General features: G+C 35.8%; 1 protein-coding gene across 3 annotated transcripts in view; it reads left to right on the top strand.

The window, feature by feature from the left end:
- The window catches only part of PCSK5 (proprotein convertase subtilisin/kexin type 5), a 246,399-nt gene that overhangs the window by 126,030 nt on the left and 98,286 nt on the right, over window positions 1–22,083 (top strand). For all 3 annotated transcript variants that reach the window (XM_015849157.3, XM_085529930.1, XM_015849159.3), the window contains exons 9-10: window positions 6,934–7,034; window positions 16,672–16,775. In XM_015849157.3, the coding sequence (XP_015704643.2) occupies window positions 6,934–7,034; window positions 16,672–16,775 (205 nt within the window). The remainder of the gene's footprint in view (window positions 1–6,933; window positions 7,035–16,671; window positions 16,776–22,083) is intronic.

Below are 22,083 nucleotides of genomic sequence, written 5' to 3'. Positions count from 1 at the left end.
GTACTTTAAAGCATGTATATGCATATATGAGTTCTTAAATGTGCTACATTTATAGTCCTAGTAATAATTTTATGTTAAATCTATGAATAGTATCATCTCTTAAATCATTTCCAAAATTGTTTTAATGTGTAGCATCACATTATATGCCTTGAAGAATTCTGACTATTCTACTTTCAACCAATGTGCTGACCAGAACAAAATAAGTGCAGCAGTTGGGCAAGCTTATTTTTTTCCAGCAGCCTATGTCATTCACAGTTAAATACGTTAGTGTTGAATGAATTAATTAACAATCAGTTTAAATCTTGCATCAGTTGTTTTATACCAGATAAAACTTGGCAAGAAGATGGAATTTTTAGGGCAATACTGCTCACTCTTTCAAAATATTGACATAGTTCTGGTTTTCCTTCAATCTTCTGGAACATCTCCAGAGTTCAAAGACTTAGTAAAATCAAACAGTACAGTATAACATGTTGCCTTTCCAGCTCTTGTAAAACTCTTTGGTGCTTCCAAAATTCTGATTTAAACTTGCTATTTGAAATAACTATAAATAGAAAGATGACTTATTGTTCTTGTATGCACTGAAAACTTCATCTAGTTTATTTTACTGAAAGGAGGACATTCAGTGAAATATCCATTTACTTTAAAGTGCTATTAACTTTTAACTGAAATCCATCAGTTCCTTATGTACTTTTTCTAATCACATCTTCTGTTCCTTTGGGATACATTCAATTACATATACCAAGTTTTGACTATTACTACAAAACATGTCATTGTGCACAGTGAAGGGTTAAAACATAAGCATGCTGAGCAGCCATAAGAATTAACCTCAGTCTGTTGATCCTTTATTTACTGGATCTTAACTTGCACCCTGTCTACTCTTGTGTAAAGCTACTTCAGTGCTGTTTGCCATAATCTTCACTGACCACAAATGCTTGAATATTATACTGCACATATTCCATCCAAGACTCTTTTTCCAATACTGTATTGTCTGCTGACTCTGAAACGCACAGAAGTTCCATCTGCGGACATTACACTGCTAGTGCTTGGCATACAAAGCCAGACAAGCCTTTTTGCCTTCCTTACATTTTCAGTGGCAAAGCAGAGCTGCTTGGTGTATGCATTAAACATTTGTGCTGTGTCTACACCTATAAAGGTAATGACTGTGTGCTTCTGTTACACTACTGCCAAGTGAGAGAAGATGTGAAATTGTGGAGGAAACCCCTCAAACTAAAAATACTGAGAATTTTTTTTCAGCATGCACCCTCATGGATACGTGGGCTTTGCTCTCACCTGTCTGTCACTCTTGCTTATTCCCACTGCATCACATCATACATTTTGTTTGGATTGTTGCTGTTTCTGTCAGAGATAATCTTAACACTTTAGTGCAAAATGCTTACAGGTTGAAGTGAAAAATAGTAATGGAAGTATAGAAGAAAGAAGGATAATAGAAAGATTATTGTTGGAAATGATTCTCTAAACTCATTTATGCATATAATTCCATATGCGATTAACCATTCAAAGCTCACCTTCATGCCATTACACAGAAAGAGTAACAATGTTTGATCAAGGAACATCTGATTGGTTTGTGAGAGTGAGACTTGTATCTAAAATGGGAGAACAGTATATAATACTGAAGTAAATCAGAAGTCACTCAACATGGGATTTACTTTCAAAGTTTATATAATCCATTCTTATTTATTGTCATATAACTCAGAACAAATCCAGATATCATGACATACTGCAGAGCTGTAGTGCAGAAATATGCATGGTTGCAATCCATTTTATAGTGTCAGATTCTGGAGTTCCTTTGTGTTTTTCCTTGGAGTCCTCCAGCTTAAAACGTATATTAAAAAACGTTTGTTGTTTTTTTCTATTTTTCTAATATATGCAGCATGTATTATATGGCGCATAAACAGGCACCAAATGTTAGGCACTCATTGTGATGTCTAGAAGGAAATATATTAAAATTCTTATAAAAATTATCACTTTACTACCAATTAAAAGAATCACTCCCACTTTTATCACAACCTAAAGATGGGTTTTTTCCTTTTGTCATTACTACATGTTCTTGTAATTACTTGTCCCAAATAGGGGATACAGCATAATTTTAGGAGGTTTCTTTCAAACTTATACCATCACAGATTAGTAAATAATAACACGCTTTCATTAACACAACTCTGATTTGCATGAGGGGAGGGGGGGGGGGGGGGGGGGGGGGGCTTTTTAAATTGACTTTTGCTGACAAAACTAAAGTAAATGCAGCACATTCTGGTCTGAAATAATTTGAGCTGATAGAAACTCTCAAACACACAGTGGTATCAGCATATTTTATGAGTTCCTTGTTTCTCAGGTAAGATAATCAAAATGTGCTTGACTTCACAGTGCACCAAATTTATATTAAATTATATTTTAGCATTAACATTCCTATAGCATACAAATATGTTACAGACATAGCACAGATGCAGATTTGATGTGTGCATTTTAGAGACTCCTCAAGAGAAGGATTAGAATTAATTTTTGCTGTTTTCAAGAGCAGCTGCAAAGTACAGGCATAGCCACAGGTGTAGAAGTTTACACTCTGGGACAAAGGCAAATGTTCATAAGGTAAATTCTCTGAAAATCTACTTCCATGTATCAGTTATTCCTCATAACAGAGACAGTGCAGCTTTAGTGATAGCAATATATAATTGCAAAAGTATGTTTTCTTTTATTCTCGTCTCTGCTATTTTGAGTGCAACATTGGGAACAACACTGGGAATACAGCTTCTCAGCTCTGGATTGTGTAACTAGTATGTCTAGTACTATTTAAGTCCATATTGGCCTTTCATTTACCAGACGTTGCACAAATGAATCACATTTCCTAGTATGTTTTTTTCTAAATGATATCTTAAAGCACTGGTAGACATGTGAAAGTCCCTCAGTGCTGTGGTTTAACCCTAAAGGCAGCTTTGCACTGCACAGTCCTTTGCTCACCCCAAAAAAACACAAAGTAGAACTCATGGTTTGAAATAAAAACTATTTTCTGAGATAAAGAAAAGGTAGAGGAAAAAAAGGATAATATTTATGATAATTATATTTATATCCATTTATAACAAGCAATGCATAAACAATTGCTCACCATCCACCAACTGATGCCCAGCCAGTTCCCAAGCATTAACATGCTGCACATGCTCCCATTTTTTCTAACTTTCCTTCCTCATAATGACACATGATTTGAAAAATCTCTTTGGCTAGTTAGGGTCAGCTGGCCTGACTGTTCTCTCCCAGCTCCTTGTGCCCCTCCAGACCCCTTGCAAGCATGACAGTAGGAGGAGCTGAGAAAACTAGAACATCCTTCACTCTGTACAGCACTGCTCAACAAGTAAGAGGTCGGTGTGTTACCAACACTGATTTTCTCCTAAAACCAAAACAGCAGTGTATCAGACGCTGCATGAAGAAAAACAACTCTCTCCCAGCTGAAACTGACACACAAATATAATATACAAACATATTACGCGACTTACCTTCTGAAATTAAATTCCCTATTTCTGTTTCTCCTACTTTATTTTCTAAAAAATGCCGTGTCATCTCCTGAGTTTCTTTCCTGAAGGCATACTCCTGCCTTGATGACTTGCCTTTGCCTTAAGCAGAAATTGAAACAAACAAAAGCAAAAAACTGTCATTCCTTAAAACACAAGTAAAAACCTGCTCTTGTTCAGAAACTCTTTCAGAGTATTAAGATACATCATGACACCAATCTACTTTGTGTAGGTGTAGTTGTACAAAGGGAACTGAAGATTTTTGTTAAATGCCTGTTGCTTCTAGGGACATGAGTTCATAGAAAACAACACATCCTGAGGAACTGTAGCAGTAAAAATCAGTTTAGTCAGTTCAGACAGCTCATGTCATGAAATTTGAAATAACAAGAAATAGACTTAGGAAGAGTGAGCATTTTCTTTACTGGGAATATCCCATTTTTTACCTTACACATTAGTCTCTCAGCTGGTAAAACTTTGGGAAGACTGTTGTTGCAGTCTTAATAATGACTGTACAGAAATGGCATCTCCTTATCTCTTCAGGACAAGTTGCTTATATGAATTTACTGTGTGCCTTGGGTATGCTCTTTAGAGAATCAATGCCTTTTCTGAAAGCTGTTGGATTTCTATATATGGCAGCTAACACTACTCTATTAAATTGCAGTTGTTAGAATTTCTGCCTGCCTTTCACTAGGGTCTGTCCTAGATGGTTAATTTTGTGTTCATTTAACTAGGCCAGTACCACAGTCACTGTCTTCCACCAAATTCATTGTTCTCCATCAAATCTAGTTTAAGAAGAGCTAGAAGTAGATATACCTTAAGATCCTAGAAGTGTTGTATAGGATTATCTTGGATAGTTTCACCAGCATTTTCGTAAGTCAGCAGTTGTTATGATGATTGTTGAAGCATATAAATGTTGTACTGGATGACAGATTCAAAAATTTCTGTTTCTCTCAATCCTATTGAAGAGAATAACAGCTAGTATATGCTAATGGAAGCTTTCTGGTACTGTCAAGTATTATATCCTTTTATTGTGATTAATGATGTTGCCCTTGTGTGGTTTAGGAATTTGGAGCACTGTTTTTCTTCTTTGAAGGTTTCTCACTTGCTGGCGGTCCTGTACTCTTTCTCAAGGTAGATACAATGCTTCTCTGACAGTGAACCCACAGTGCTGAAAAATATGCCTTAGTTCTTGGAGGTAATTTACACCTAAGCATTTCAGCTCCTGTCTGTAACTTCCCTTTGAAATGTCTCAAATGGGATTTTCACTTAAGGAGCTTTCTTTACACATTTTCTGTTGAAATATTTACTCAGTGAAAGAAAGAGATAAGGGATTGTAGTTCAAGCTGCTGCCACAACACCTGCTTGCAGCTTGAGACAACACTGCTGAATAAAGAGGTGTCATGGTTTTATTATTCCTGATATCTGTAGCTACAGGACAATAAAAAGCTCTGGAAGCATGGTATTCCACAGGATCAGAAACATAGATAGCACAATTATCACTGTACGGAGAGGATGTCCCTTAAGGGAAAGTAATTGTGATAGTTCCCTGCCTGAGCTCTTTTAGGCTTTGTTATCCTTCTGTGTCCTAAGGAACAAGCCTGCTGCACCAGTTTATGTAGGGGAAGAGTTAGACAGCTCCTGCCACAGTGAATGCAGAAGAGACAAAAATGTGCTAGTGAGTTTTTTTCTGCCCCTGTTCCTGGCCTCTCTTATACTCCCTGCCGCTACATTGAGAGTTGTTCTCAAAAAGTACATATGAAGCTTGAAAGTCACTCTGTAATCCTTAGTCATGTTAATCTCAGCTGCAAAATCACTTCTTTTGTTTGCACATATAGGTAACCTGGTGTTAGGTCTGTTCCTGCTGCAGTTTCTTTTCTTAATACTGTCAGGACATTTGTGGAATCTGTGTTTGTACAGGTTTTCCACTTGATTTTCATTGTATAAATTAATGCACAGTTCATAGAAGGGAAGAGACAAATAATTATAATATTGTATTTGTGGGGTTTAGCTTGTAGCTGATAGTGGAAGCAGTTATTTCAAGAATAAATATACTTTTATGCAAGATGTTAATAGGACAAAAAAGATTCCTGGCAGTGGCAGCAATTCTTTGTGAGCTGTCAAGGTGTTCATCAGAGATTTTTGGAGAAATTTTACTTAATCCTTAATAAAGCCTTCGTCCTTAAAAACAGTTGTTCACCAATGTGCATACTGCCAAAAAGCACTAATGTAATGAAGTGCAATTGTGAAGTAAGGGATATTTTTCTCTGATAAGAGAGGGCTTATAAAAGTCCAGTAGAGAGATGTGAATAGATTTTTCTTTGGGATGAGTATTTGATTGCAGGCAGTGTACTTAAATTGACTGAAAATGCATACAATTATTTGCCATCACTTGAGTTAGCACTGCACTCCCTGTGCCCTGGTTTCAACCCAGGCACTGATGATCATGCACCAGTGTTTGGTGGCTGTGAGCAATGCATGTGTGCCTGGGGATGGTTGGGGCCACTCTGCAGGCAGAGTTGCCATCATGATGGCAAAGGACAGTGGGCAGTGACAGGACCCATGTGGACTGTGGGCTGTGAGTTGGACATACCTGCTTTATATGGTTTCATACATCCAATTAGGTTACGTATAAAAGTATATAAGTAACCTTATATATATATATAATTATTTATATATTCATAAATATATATAATATAATATATATTAATGTATAATAATTATTTGTATATTTATATAAATATATATGTATATATATTTATATATATAAGTATAAAAGCTACAAATAACTAATTGGCAGTTGGTTACTAACACAAATTTGTGACAACAGGATTTTCAAATCGATTTCTTCTTAATTTCATGTAAATTATTGCATAAACAATAAAAAAAGGTCCATTTGTTAATCACAGGAGTTTGCATGAGCAGAAACATATACCATTATATATTCGAAGTGTAACAGCAAGCAACCAAGTTAACATCTCTGTACCTTGTTTTTACAGTATATAAAATGCACCTGAGCATTCTATGATGGGGACTTTGTGAACTTTAGTTCATTTCTGTTTGTAAAGCACTTTGAGGTTCTTGGATGGTGGAAAATGCAAATATAAGGGCAGAGTTCTAACTGTGCTGTTATAAAACCCCATGCATTTTTCTGATTTGCTGGTATTTTTGTTGATCTTGCTGTGAAAAGAACAGATACTAACTAGTGTTTTCAGTGCAATACAGTTTTCAAGTTCACAAAGGACTTAGAGATCGGAGTAGAGCGTGGACATACGATGTCATGTATTCAGACAACCTTTTTTTTCCTTTGCAATGAAAGAAGTAAATACCCTCCACATGTGCAGCTCATTTGAGCGAACGAAACCTGTTCTGATTTCTGAAGCTATGTTCTAAATTTCACACATTCAATTTCTTCCAGATTACCACAGACCTGAGGCAGCGTTGCACAGACAGCCATACTGGAACCTCAGCCTCTGCACCAATGGCTGCAGGCATCATTGCACTGGCACTGGAAGCAAAGTAAGATTTGAGTTATACTCTGAAAAAAATAAAATATAAAAAAATAAAACCCATACAATCTGATCTTTTTCACTCATCTGGCACCTGTATTCTGGGATCTCAAAGTGCTTTAGAAACTTGGATGTGGTAATTCACAGTACGATGCCAATACTGGGGAAGATCAGCATGGCAGTTTCATATGCTGTAACATTAGCACTTTGGAAATTATGGCAGACTACACAGGGTGTTGAAATGATGTTGAGCACAGGCAGCCTCCACTAAGTGACTCACAATATTTATCACCACAATGCCTTTTGGTTCCCTCATAGTGCTGCCCATATCTACCCTACTCTGCAGGCCTTCTGTACTCATTCTGCTCCACTTTGCAGTGTCTGTTCTTGAATGTCAAGGAGAGTGTTGGGAAGATGTTAAACTACTATGTATAGGAAATAACATTGTAGGAAAACAAAAATTCTCAGCTTCTGTGTGCTAAAAAAAGAACCCTGTCTCTTTTGATGAAGTTCTATATCTGTAAAAATCATGGATAATGTAGTTCCACAGTCCTTCTACATTTAGCTCAGAAAACTTTAAATTCTTTAGAGCTTTTCTAAACTGCAGGCATTTGTTCCTTGTCTTTTATACATATCTTTAATCTGCTTTATGAAAAAGCGGAGGCTGGAGATCTATCAGACAGAACTGTGTTTCAAAACATCTTGCATTGTTTTGCGCCCTGCTGTATAATATTTGCAGGAATAAGCTGTAATGCTCCACCCCAAATCTTGTTTGAAATCAAATGCTAAGTGCTAGGAGATTGATTCTATTAGATTATAAAGAAAACCAGTTTCCTTTAGGGGCAGTCGCTTTGAATGCATTAAAAGGTATGCTTACAAAAGTAATTTCAATTTGTGTATAACTCATAGCAGCAGGGTTATGTTTCTATTTTTAATGTTGCTTTTTTGAGGAAACCATGAGCCAATACTCAACACAGAATACATTTGTGCTATTGAGTTATAGTCATGAAAATTAGAGTTTGTAATTGAAAACCTGATACAATCTTAAGTAGTGCAGAACTAATATAATTATAATTACTCTTTCTTAATTCAGTCATTAGAAACAAAGCTATTTAGAAAAGTTAATATAATGTTACTATTTCAGAAAAAGAACATTCTTTTCAATCTCTTCTTTATCTGAGTTTTAAAACTGTTATATTTTCTTCTAAACAATCTGCACATGCAGATAAAGATGCATGTACAAAAAATTCATTCTGATGAAAGTTTGTATTAATTACTTCTTAATGAATTAGCATGCCAAGTAGTTCACAGTTTTTATAATAATTTTGAGTTAATTTCTGACAAATCATTGTATTTAAAGGTCATAGGGAATTTTATCTCATAACACCTAAAATTAAGCTATTGTTTATTGTGGTGTCCTATCACAAACTCAAAGCACTTCACATTTTATTTTTCTGTGTACTTTGGTGATAATAAGTCCAAGGGAAATCCATGTTAGTGCCTTCAAAGTAATGTGTTTTGGCCCAAATTAATAATTTTTGTGACAACACGTGTATTAGGAAGAAGGTCAAGAGTGTACAATAACTTCACGTGTGGCAAAAACAGAATGTGCCAGTCACTTTTTCTGTTTTTGCAGTAATTTGTTGTGTAGTGCTAATAAGATTTGAGGGGAAAATAATGTATTGATTTTCTATCTTTTTAGATTCTGTCCAGCTTCAGTATATGGAGGTTTCTCTCTTATTTCTAAATCTTAGCCTGAGTTTTTAACTTGACACAAAGGATTTACACTAATAGTAGCATAAATATAATTTCCTCATTTGTGTTCCATTCATTAACTTTTCTCTCTTAATTGTACTTACAACAAAAATGGAGCCAAGGGAGGGAAACAGAGGATAACTTTTTCCAGCATTCCCTTGATGTCTTCTCCCATAAAATAATGTGAATCCTTGTCTAAGTTTGGAGGAAGAATTAATCTTGTGAAGTTAGTGAAGTAAGACCTTAAATACTTCAAGAAGATCATGTCATAACGTATTCAGTTTTAATGTCTGAGAGGTATGTATATGAAATCAACTGATGATTTTCAATAGTTTCTGAACCACAGAATGCCTTGGGATGAAAGGGACCTTAAAGATCACCTAGTTCCAATCTCCTGCCATGGGCAGGGCTGCCCCCCACCAATCACCCAGCTTTCCAGGGCCCCATCCAACCTGGCCTTGAATGCCTTCAGGGTTGGGGCAGCCACAGCTTCTTTGGGAAGCCTATGACACCACCTCACTGCCCTCTGAGTAAAGAGAGCTTCCAATTAACATCTAACTGAAATCTCCCCTTTTCTACTTTAAAGCCATTCCCACTTCTCCTGTCACTTCTGTACCATGTAAAAAGTTGGTCTACCTCCTGTTTATAAGCTTATTCAGCAAGTATTGATGAACGTTGGCAGGCACAATTTTTCCCACCTGGAGGAATTCAGTTCTACAAAACTGCTCCATACACACTGCCATGTCAGACACCATTCTGTCAGACTGCCCCTCTGCTGCCATCTGTCACATGGCAGCAACATGTAATGGAATACTGGTGGGAAGGTTCAGCCTCTACACATAATGTGTCTTAGCAGAAGGACTTACGGGGACTAGTCTTCATTCAGCAAAATTTATTCTCACATAGATTCTTCCTTAAGTTCCACATTAGTGCCTGTGTTAAAGCAGAAGTGTTTATGTGAGATATATATATATATATATTTAAAAAAAAAAACAAAACAAAACATTAGTTGGAAAGGGGTTTTCCAAGGTTAATTATATTCTTCATACAGCAAACTACACAAAAATTGGAGCACTCAGTTCTGAATACTTCTCAAATATGCCTGTTAGAATGTATAGTTTTATTCCATTTTATGCTGGAAAACACCACAGAATATACCATGGAAGAGTTTGAAGCCTAAAAATTTGTTTTCTCCCAGAAGCCAAGTTTTGTTCTTGGGAGACGTCAGGAGACAACTGGAGCACTAGTCTGGCCTTTATATGAGATAGAACAGCCAAGTTGCTTCAGCTCACACGCAAAGGTACATTAAAACAATGGAAAATGAGCAAGGCAGATTTCTGTTCCAAGCTGCCACTTCTTTCTTTGATAAGCCCCATATGGTAAGTAAGATTGGCAAATAGCTCTTACCTGCTTACTGATTTGAATGATCCACTTAGATGGTTTTCCAACTGGAATCTGGTCCCAAGATCCTGACAACAAAGTTTTGTGGGGGGGTGCCCACTGACTGCTCCAGTTTAAAATAATGCAAACACGTCATTCTTATGAGTTGTACTTTCAGTGCAGCATTTGAATAGCAAATTTTCCTTCAGGAGCCTAAGATTGGTAACTGAGTTTGAGAGTGTTTGGAATTCTCATGGGAAACACAATAATTGTCATGCGAAGAAAGCTATCTTTTAGTCTTTGTGTTCTGTGATCATCTGGTAGTGTTCTACACTACTTACAGCACTTTTATCTGATCATTTCCCAGTGTATCTAGTATCCTGCTCAGATTCTATGAATAAATGCTTGGTTTTATTTTACATTTCATAGTCAGTATTAATGAATGTTGCTATTTGTAAATGAGCAGTTAGGGGAGGAAGTGTAATAGTCAAATAGTCAATAGTGTTATCAATCTTATTCCTAAAAAATAAACTATTTGTGTTGCATAGTACCATCTACTGTTGATATCAGAAAGACACTCTCACTGATCAAAGGTCTGAATTTGATATTTGAGTGAATCAGCCAGGAGAAACAGTATGATGTGTTGATTCCAGTAGACATTGTGCCACGTTTCTATGGAAAAGCCAAATAACAATAATTAAAAAAAATCTTATGTTGCTTCAGTGCTGCCAAAAAAAATATATTATACATCCTCAAGTAAACTTCATGAGTCACTGTCTAAAAGCCATTGCATCATTTCCAGTCCATGATATATAAACTTCAGTTACATGAATAAGAAATAGCACCTGAAATAAAAAAATTAGTCTTCTGTATTTACACATGTACTCAGAGCTGTAGATCTGAAGATTCTTTACCTTTTCCCATGATTCTCTTCATATGCACTGTATGCGCTATTTGTCTTTGGTTATACAAACCCAAGACCAGAACAAGTTAATGTTGGGAAAAGATGAAGAATTTCAGTGAATTCTGATACCACTAATCCATTCAGAATATAGACAATGCATGGCTTTCTTCTAAAAGTTGGGTAAAACTGAGTTTAATCACTGAGATGGAAAGAAAATTGGATTCACATTACAGGAGATTAGGAGTGTCAGAGAAAGAGATCTTGGATTTCTGAAAGCTGATCAGATGCTTGCATTACTTCCCATATTGATTGATTTTATTTCAAACTCCATTAACAGAGGGGAAAAAAACCAAAAAAAACAACAGTGTACTGTTTGGTGAGGGGCAATTCTGAATACAGAGAACTTGTTCTGTGCCACTAAAGTTACTAGGATTTTATTTTTTCATAAATCAGAGGCTATAAGTGATTCACACAGTTGAGGCAAAGTGTGGAAGTACTGTTAAGTGTCCTCTGTATGCAGGATTCCCATGTAAGAGAAGGAGAGGTTATCAATTAAGCTCCACTGGTTGACTGACTGTTATAAAAGGGGATGTTAGAGCGTCTAAGAAATCCTTTTGTGAATCTTCACTGTTTTTTCAAGTCAACTTAAAGCAGTGCTCTTAGCAGAGAAGTATTTGAAAAATGTAAACACAAACAAATGCTGAGATCAGAACTCATTTGTGTTTCTCTTGAGCTTTAAATACACGTGTCACTTTTGGAATGTTAATTATTATGTTGAGATTGAATTGGAAGTATTTCCCTGAGTTCAGGTTGCCCGGTGTTTTGCATTTTAAGGTCTTGTTTTCAGTTATGTATAATTTTGCCAAAGAATAATCATTTGGTCTGAAAATTTCCATGTAACTTGCTTTAAAAAGGTTTTAAGAAAATTCCATCCAACTAATTCTTAAACTGTACCTAGATTTAAAAACAAAATGTCATAATCGTTTTTAACCTTTCATTGAGTTTTACTGTGTCTGCACTTTGCAGCAACAGCTAGAAATAGAACAAGTGGTTAGCCATCATTCTGGTGTCAAGGCAATGCCTTTTGCTTTTATAAGTTTTTGAAAAATCTGAGTTGGCATGCGCTCTGTTAAGCGTTTTAAGAGTTTGGCAGCTCTATTTCCTAAATGTTGCCCAGCCTCAGCTTTTAGAGAGTACTTAATGCTGTGTCTGATGTTGCTCTTTGGGTTGCCACTGCCCATCCAGACTCTGACCTTGGGAGCAGGGAGCCCTTCTGTTTTCTTCTGCCCATGTCCTTACAGCAGAAGGAAAATGTGGAAGATGTCAGAACAGCAGATTTGCAGGATTACAGTTTCCTGGCTGTCTTAAGAGATGCAGTTTTGGTCCTAGAAAGACATTTTCCCTGTATTTCAGCAATTGTACATTGCTTTATATGCAGACTTAATTAATATGAACTTATTGCAACCACTAATTGACATTTGACATATATAGTATTTTCAGTTGCCATTAACTTTTTTTATGACAGTCTCATCTTTAGTCAGGCTTGAGTTTGTTCTGACTTTCATTCAAAGGGTTTTCATTGGGTGAAATTTAATGATAAGTATCTGATATGGATATTTCTAATATTTCTGGGAACCAGAAAACTACTGTAAACAGAGAACTGACAACTAACTCTGCAGCAACCAAATAAAAGAACATTTTGTTTGATCTACTAGCTAAATGAACAGTGGTTTACCAGGTCAGATAAAGAAGAAATCAGTAGGGTAGGAAGAAACTTATATTTACAAGATGCATGCTGATCTCCTACAGCTGTACAAGATGTGTAGGGTATAGAGACTCCTTTTTAGATATTTCATAGCAGTAATTATCTGTGTCTGTTCTATCATAGCCAAGGTTTCCAAAGCAGATTGTTTGATACATATAAAATATAATATGATCTTAAATTCACCCCACGATACTGTGATTTTTCCTTGATTCTTTGGGAAAAAAAAGAGTATTCTTCCATCAGTTCTCGTAAGCCTCTGCTGTTTTGACAAGAAACACCTTTTTGGATAGGCCACCTTTGTCAAATTGAAATTGCCCTTTATTAAAATTATACAGCAGTCATTGTTCATCTTGGTAACCATAACATTTTTCTAAAAGGGCAAACTGCACCCTATGTGTATCATCTTTATTCTGGGTTACATTTTTACTAATCATCCCTCTTACACCAGTTATTTATTCTGAATTGTTATTTTTGGCACTGTGTTATTATGCAAATAAATAGAACCTGAATATTTTATATTTTTCAAGATTAGTCCAGTTGTCACTAGGGAGGCTACTTGTGGAATGAAGAAATGAGATTTATCCAAAAATGATGACTTACAATTTCTAAGCAGCCTGAGTAATGATATTTGTTCCTGCTTAAAGATACAGTTAAATCTCTAGTGAATATTACTGTAGTATAATTTAACATTCTTGTTCTGTTTCATCTTTTTCTTATTTACCTTGTTTCATAAACATTTTGAGAAACCTGAAAGAAGAGGGCTGTACCTTAGAGTATAAATAGTCAATTAAGGTCACAGCATTCATTATTTTTTTGGCTGCTGGACAAGCACTTTGTATGTAATTGTTCTCACTTATGCTTACTCTGGTTTGATTTTGAGTATTGTCTGGTATGCGTAATCCCAAGGCAATTTCAGATGAGACATGAGTACTACTATTTTTTTTTTTTCCTGGATGGAAGTTGCTTGCTTTTGGAAATCAATCTGCTATCAAGCAGAGTAAGTACTGTTCTTGTTCATGTATTTGTTCATTTCAAGATGTTTAGTCTTTACTTCTTGTGAGATAAATCAAGTGGTAAATCAATTAACATTAGTGACATCTTGTCTGGATCTGGGGCCCACGTGGCTTGCAAGCAACTGTTTACTTGCTTATCTTCGAATTTTGACATGTTTTACAAATATTTAACCAATCTTTTGGTTAATCTTTTGATTTTTCCAGATGCTTTAAAACTGGCTGCTAGGCTGTCTTGTCTAAAAAACAAAAGGAAAAAAACCTTCTTTCCCCACATGAACTGTTATTTTGACATCATTCAAATCTCTTTATTCCTTTTTCTTTATGTTGAAGTTTCTGAAAAATAAATATATATGTATTATAATATGTAATGTAATATATGAGCAAACAATTGCAGACCTATTTTATTTTATTTTTTTCAAATGGGGTGTCTGTCATAGAAAGAAAATTTCAAACTGGTAATAACTCAGTTTTTAGTATTCTGAAGGTCCTACAGTAGGCTACAGAAATTGATTTGAATATTGTTCTTATGCTGTTAAATCTCTTTGATATAAATAATATCCAATCTGTCATTCATTGAGAAGAAAATATAAAATCTTATGACTGCTACAGTTAGCAAACATACGAGGAAATTGCATAAAAGACAGACTGATAAAGCATTATACCTATCAGTGTGCTGGAAATTGGAACTTTGGTGAAAGATGTTTTCCAACACAGACTGTTACATTAATTGTTATGTTTAGATAAAGATGGTAGATATAACAGGTAGTGGCTCAGTTTTTGCCTCATGCCATTATTTTTTTATTCTTAAAAGCAAACATTAAGTTTGAGAGTTAGTCTCATGTTTCTGATTCAGAAGTCAAGCCCAATTTATGGTAGGCCTGTATTCTCAAGGCAAAGCCTCAGATCCTTTGTCTGAAGATAGAGGCCACTAGTGCCACCATTCCTCTTTGAATAATCAGTTGAGTGTGTCCTCTCTTGAATATCTCATTTTAAAGATGAGAGAAGTGTTTCAGTGCCTTCTGTTTCACCAGTAGTGTGGACAGTTTTCTTCATGGAATAGCAGATTGTTTAGATTCCGGATTATAAAGAATGCAGCTCATGGGATTCCTGGAGGTCTTCCTGAAGGCCTGAAATATGTTTTTCTAAGACTTTACACAGGCTCCCAGTGAAATTCCTCAGCTAGTATAAAGTCAGATAGACTTTTTCTTCTTGAAGCATGTTACGTGACTGTCCAAGCGTACCCTATCTTACAAACCCTGAATACTTGTTACATTCCCTGACAATTTCTTTTTTATTTTTTTACTTTTATTGCATTAATTTTTACCAGTTCAGCTGAATAAACAACTGCGGCCGTTCTAGTCCAACTGTCTTGTGTGAGAAATTTCACTTTAAGAAAAAAACTGCATGTATGAGCACCTTCTATCTTCTACCAAAAAAAAATAAATAAAATAAAAATAATAAATAAATAAATAAAAGCAAGAAAACAAAAAGCAACAGTGAGGAAAAATGAAATTGTAATGAATTGGTACAATTTTGAAGAAACTACCAAAAAAAATCTTTCTACAATCAATAAGACATTTTCTTAAAATCATCTTTCTTCAGATTATTTAAAATTATTTTGTTCTGGTTTTTGTTTTTTGGAATAAGTCACTTTTCTGCCAGCCCAAGGGAAATCTTGGTCCAAGAAACACAGAAGGTATGTTAAGGAACTGAGGTTTCCTGGGTTTTCAGTGATTGCCTGGTACTTGGCATTGTAGGCAACCAGTGCTGGGTCTCATTAACATTCTTGCTGTTTATCTTCATCATAACACCCGAATGGAGTTGTGCCATTTAATACAGTAATGGTAAATAATGATACTTTGACAACAACCTTGTAATGTTTTTCTCTTCATTATTTAGTGACTCACTTTGTCCTTTCCTCTACTAAACTGCATTTTTAAATTCCATAGTCTAATAATTATTATTATTACAATTGATAGAAAAACTGAGAAATCAGAAGAAAAAACTAAAAATACCCCTATGGTAGTTGTGCTCCTTTATGTGATCACCTAAGAAAAAAAATGTCCTTGAGATGGATCTAGACAAACAACACTGCATATAGACATCTTCCGTTCCTACAAGGTAGATGAATATTTATTTCATAGTAAGGACAAAAGCAACATCTTCTTTCACCGTTGCAGAGGACAGATTATCAGAAATTTGTTGAAGGAATATCCCTCTGTGTCATCACACACCTGCTCTGTAATTATAAAGAAACTGTGCTGTTTGTTTGGTCTTCTTTGAAGAATACTCATGGAGCCCCTCTGAGTTCCAAGACCGGGGATAACAAACAAATGAAAAACAACAGAACATCTAAAATAGCTTCAGTGGGAGCTGCAAGTCTAAAGGGATTGCAGGCTCTATCACACTGTTATTAAGATTTATTAAAGCTTTTCAGTGAGCCAACATTTTGCTTTCTTTTTTTCTTTACACTGGTAAAAGCAGATAATAATATACATTTGTTGGTGCCGTACAAATTAGGACTGGGTGAAAGGTACTCCTTCATCTCCCCTTACTTTGCAAGCACTGAAATTTATACAGTGGAATATTACATGCATTTAAATTCTGCTTAATGCAAATCTCCTAGATGTGTAAATAATTTAATGTCATAATTCTTTAAGATCCTCATTTAAATCATGATGTTTTGAGGTGAGCAAAGGAAAGAAAGGAATAGAAATGAGAGTCGTGTTGTTTTTAACTTGAACGTTCTTTAGCTTTCATAACCTTGTATCTCTCCATTGTAATAAAATATATCTAATCTATGACTTCATGTTTCTGCTTTTTTTTCTAGCCCATTTCTGACATGGAGAGACATACAGCACATTATTGTCAGGACTTCTCGTGCTGGACATCTGAATGCTAATGACTGGAAAACCAATGCAGCTGGTTATAAGGGTGAGATCTTCCTTTCTTCTTTCTGTTAGAGACAGAGTCTTATTTACATTACATTTACAGTGAGTCACATTTATGAAGAAGAAACAGTCTCAGGTAATTAATCTGACCCTGTGCTGTTGATAGTTGGGAGACTTTTTGGGCTCCTCCTTAAGGGCCCTATCTTCCATAAGGAGAAACTCTTACAGTTACTAAAATTAAAAGTGGCAGCTACAAAATACATTGTCCAGATTCTATTAGTCCCTTACAGCCCTATTATTTGGTGCACTGTTGGCAGAAAACTTAGTCATCCAGTGCTTTTAAATCTTCCTTATGCAGCCAGTATTCTGATTAAAAAAAAAACTGGAGTTGAAGCTGCAGCAGTTACTGAATGCTGACCATAGTCTCATTCAGGATTGTTGTCAATTTTGATTTAAAATCACAGAATATTTTTTCCTGTTTCTTGTATCTTTATATTTAAAATTTCTTTCTGATTTAGGATAAAATAAAATGGGAAGCTATTAGTCCCTTCTCTGTACATGGTCTTCCAGGTCCACATCCTTCTTATACTGGGAATTCCAGAGGTGATCACAGCAGTGGGGTCTCAAAAGGGCAGAGGTGAAGAATCACCTCCATTGACCTGCTGGCCACACTTCCTTTGGTGTAGACCAGGATACAGTTGGATGTCTAGATTGTCCTGGAGGTTTCAGAACTTTAGTACAGTCTTGTAATTTTGTATTAGAGTTATGACCTTTTTGTCTGGTTTGGTTGTTGTTTTTTTTCTTCTTTTATGATGCAAGCAGAGGGAATCACTTGCACCAGAAAATGAGATAAATAAGATATATTAAAATTGGACCTTGAATCCATCCAATGCTGTATTCAACAAGGGCTGGTTGCTGAATTTCATTCACTAAATTCTTACTGCTTTCAGTCTGGATTGCTTTAAGAAAAACAATAACAAAAACAAAACAGAACTGCTTATTTCTCTTCACATAGGAATTCCACTCAGTACTGAAGTACTTTTAAGATGAGTTTAAGTCTTGAGATTGGAACTATTTTGTGCTAAGATCTCCTGGGAGAACAGAGTAATGAACAAGAACCATCAGGTCTTTACCCTGGTTTCACTTTAAAACTAGAGCCTGGCATTGATCTATTCCTGATCAAGGCACTGCTACCACAGCAGATCATTAATATGTCATTCCAACCCATGATATTTCTTCTGCAACTGAATGAAACCAACCAACCAATCAAAAAAAAACCCAAACCAACAAACAACAAACAAAAAACAAAACATCCAAAAACCAGACTAAAATCAGAGGATAGATTTATAAACAAGTAGCTGACTCCATGCAAAGGTTCTGACATACAAGAGACTGCTTTTGTCCCATTTGCAACAAGCAAGTGCCCACATGAAGAAAAACACATACAGCAAGAAATTGATACCTCTTGAATTGCAGTAACATTACAGAATTTGTTATTGTGAAACATATCTCAGGATTTTAAAAGTTTTGGCAGAAGGCTGTGGCTGTATTATAATTCTGCTGGAACTATCTGAAATTCAAACAATGCTTTTCAAGTAGCATAAGACTGAGTGTTTTTTCCCCCAGCTCACTTCCAAAATTCTGTATTTTTATGTTTTTCCACTTGTTGCTCAAGAGAGCCAAACACCGTGTAAGGCATTTGAGAGCAGCTGTCACTCATTAGCAGAGGATAAGTCACACTAACACACCAGCAGTAGCAGCATGGGCAGCAGGATTTGCACTCTTACACCACCAGAGACACACATTTTTCTTTGTGTTTGGATAATGTGATTGGATAAACAGTGAGGAAAAGGGCTGAGAAAGTTTTCTTCTTCTCTTTTGCAAAATCAGGAGCATAGATAAGCTCAACTGGGTGACTGGACGCAGGAAGTACAACTTGACCTGGCAGAGTTCTGCAGTAGACTCTAATGGAATTGAAAAAGAGGAAGACAAACTAAGTGCTTCAACCTCTGTAGAGCTCAGGAATCAACTTTAACCCAAATAAAAGCACTAGTTTTAACTAAATTATTTTGGCAACTTAGGCTAAGCAAATGGTTCCAATAAAAATCCAGCTCTCTTTAAACCTCTGTTGGTTTTGGAAGAAGGAGAAGCAAAAGATTTAGATTAAATCTCAACATCCAAACCTGAACTCAAAAGGGGGTTTGCACACCGCTGCTGGCAAGGCTGAAACAATTTTTTACTATTGCACGTGGCAATATTTAGTATAATATTACACTATTATCCTTCACTGTTGCCAAGAGTAACAATTAAAGTATGGTTTTTCATAGATGAATTACTCTGATCAGACTGAGTTCCTTACGGAATTGTATCATAATTTTGTTGATGGCAAGATCCGTATTTCTTCCAGAGCATGCTCTTAGCAGGGGAAGAGGTGAAAGATTTCTTTCTAAATTAGCTACAGCAAAGGCAGTCACAAGAAACAATCTTCCTTTCTTCTGTGCATGCTGGGGAAGAAAGAAAAAAATTAGGATAAAGAGAGAGACAGGCTCGCTCCTTTAGAAATAAGAGCTGAAAGGGTGAAAAAAAAAAAAAAAAAAAAAACTTGGAAGAACCTCTCACTTAACAAAGGGTCAGCAGTAGCTGGTAGTTGAAAGTGGGTCAGCATGCCTTTTTAGTGGGTTGTTTGTCTGGGCTGCATGGCAACACTGTCCCTCGCATTAGTCCCTTGCAGTTTCTCCAATGCAGAAACATAGAAGGAGTTCACAGGCATCATTATTGGTTGAAAGATTTCCTTTTTTTTTTTTTTTTTTTCTGTCTTACATTCATAAAAAGATTAATTCATGAAAAACACTTGAGCCAGCCAGTGACTTGCTAGGCAATGCCCACTGTTTGTTTAATTTTCTGGCAAGTAAACAGCATTCATTAAATGCCTGTCAACAGATTTAAGCCAGGAAAGGGTAAGAATTATTTCTTGGTAATTTTTATTATTGTTTCGTTGCTAGCTAACATGCATCTTGTCTGATTACCTATCTGGTATTGAAAAAGAAGACTTGAATACTCATTTTAGATTATTTTCAGGTCTAGTCAGCTGTATTTATTGTCACTAGACAGATATATATTTTTATATAACTAAAGAGATAATTAACTTATTATATGGAAAAATACTAGAGAATATCTGTCTTTATGAAGATATCAAAATATTTGTTCTTCTTTATCTGTGACAGATTGGTATGCAAAGGCTCCTTGTTATGTCTATTGTTTGGTCAACAACAGAACATGAGAATGCATTCAGAAATAGGGAATGCTATGTTAATGTCAGCTTGTCTCTAGGTTGAAAAGTACAGAATGAAAGACTGTGATTTTAAGAACAGTAATCAAATAATCTGAACTTATTTTTGTATGTAAGTGAAGCTCCAAGTACTGTTAAATATTGTCTTTGGGGAAACATGCCATTTGGAATGAAGGAATAGTATTAACTTGTGGGGAGATTTTTAGAGAGCAGCCTTCACGCTTCCTGGCTCTAGAGTGTGTATAATAACACTTCAGTGCAGTGAAATAAAATGCAACTGAATGATAAAAGGAAGTAAAAACTCTAGGCCCCTATTTTTCACTTCAGACCATTTCTCCACCCTGTGCAGTTATTTCTTCTGCAGAAACTGAGAGTTGTCTCCTGTGACAGTAGCAGAGACAAGTCTCATCCATTTAGTTTTGAATAAGTATCTGCTGCTTTGGGAAAAAAAGCAGTCACTTAATGGTTTATGAACATTTAATGTTATTACTAATAATAATAATAGTATTACTACTGTTATTGTTATAAAATAAGTTAATAATTTAATTTTAATTTTCATTCATTCTTGTATTACCAGTTCTGTAAATGAGGAAGTGGCAAGTCTATCTGAGTTCCAGTGACTGTCCAGATTTAAACTTCTTTAGGGTCATGAGTAGCCTGGTACAAATTTAGATTTAATCAAGAAAGTCTTCACAACAGCATACACATTTCAGAGAAGACAAGCTGTTGATAACTGATCATTATTACTGATGATAATTTTAAAATCATATCTTGAAATCCTTGTTCAAAGCTGACGTATGATTTTTGAAGAATAGCAAGAATTATTACATCAGCCAAATGAAGCTGTTAATCTGCCCACAACCTTCCATTTTACAGCTTTTATCTGATATTTGGATGTGGCATCAGCAGCCAATATCAGGTTTTACCCAGTCCTAGCACCTGCAGACGTGCTGCTGCACAGAGTTGTGGAACATGGGCTTTGAATTTGGCTGTTTTAAAATCCTACGTTGGAGTAGTCTGTGAGTCAGATACCAAACGTGCAGAACTGCATTAGTCTTAGCTTGCAGGCATGAATAAGGCTATATACTATGCAAGCTAGATGAATGATTTTTTGATAACTTTATCATTTGAAAGATAGTACTGATATGTTCAGGTAGACAGCTTAGAATGTTGTCAGGAAGTTACTTGCTGAACTTGTTGTGCAAATGCAGTAGAGTCTGTATTTTTTGATTAGCAAATTTTACATGATTCTGACATTTTATTTTATGGTCATTGCAACCTTTCAAGATGGCTCTTGTCTCCTTTCCACATCCAACAGTTCAGCTGGCAGCTATGAATTTAAGGATAATATTAAAATTATTTTGGGAACTTGAGTATTTCATACATTAAATCCGAACAAATAGCTACGTATCTGAACTGTTCCAGATTTGAGTGAAACCTGACAGATCTCTTTGGAATTTAGAGGAGGTAGCTTGAAAATACATTGCACTTTACAGCCTTGATCAAGGTTGTTGGGTGTATGTTTTTAGGAAAAACTGAGATCCCTACTATGTTACTTTCAGTTGAAAGGCATGTAGGAGCAGGAGTGCATCTGTATAATTTCAGAGATGGACATGCACAAAGCAGGAGGGGGAATCTCTTGGAGAAGCCAGAGGGATGTCATTTCTTCTCCCAGCTTCACACTCTTCATTGTCAAAGCTTCTCATTACTCATCCACTCTGAAGCACTCTGATCCCTATGGCTCTGTAAAGCAAGGAAAGAAGTTGTGAATTTAAAATAGAGTAGAAGCAGAAACCTCAGGTCTGTGCTGGGTTACATAAAGAAAAATAGACTGACATTTTGCGTTACAGTTGGTTGCTTTTCTGGAATCTTATATCATGAGTCCAATTTACATCTGCTTGAAAATGTAAATTATGTGGTTCTAAAACTGGAGTAACAGCAGGCAAAAGATGAATTTGCACTTTAAACTTCTATTGTATCAGAACTCTGACTTGTCACCAAGACATTATAAGCTTGGTGGACCAAGAATTTTAGAAAGTAATGCCTCTGCTGAACAACTGAC

This window comes from Coturnix japonica, chromosome Z (genome assembly GCF_054131305.1).
Source record: "Coturnix japonica strain WE chromosome Z, WE-NBRP24, whole genome shotgun sequence".
Taxonomy (NCBI): domain Eukaryota; kingdom Metazoa; phylum Chordata; class Aves; order Galliformes; family Phasianidae; genus Coturnix; species Coturnix japonica.
This window is presented reverse-complemented; position numbering and strand designations above follow the sequence as displayed.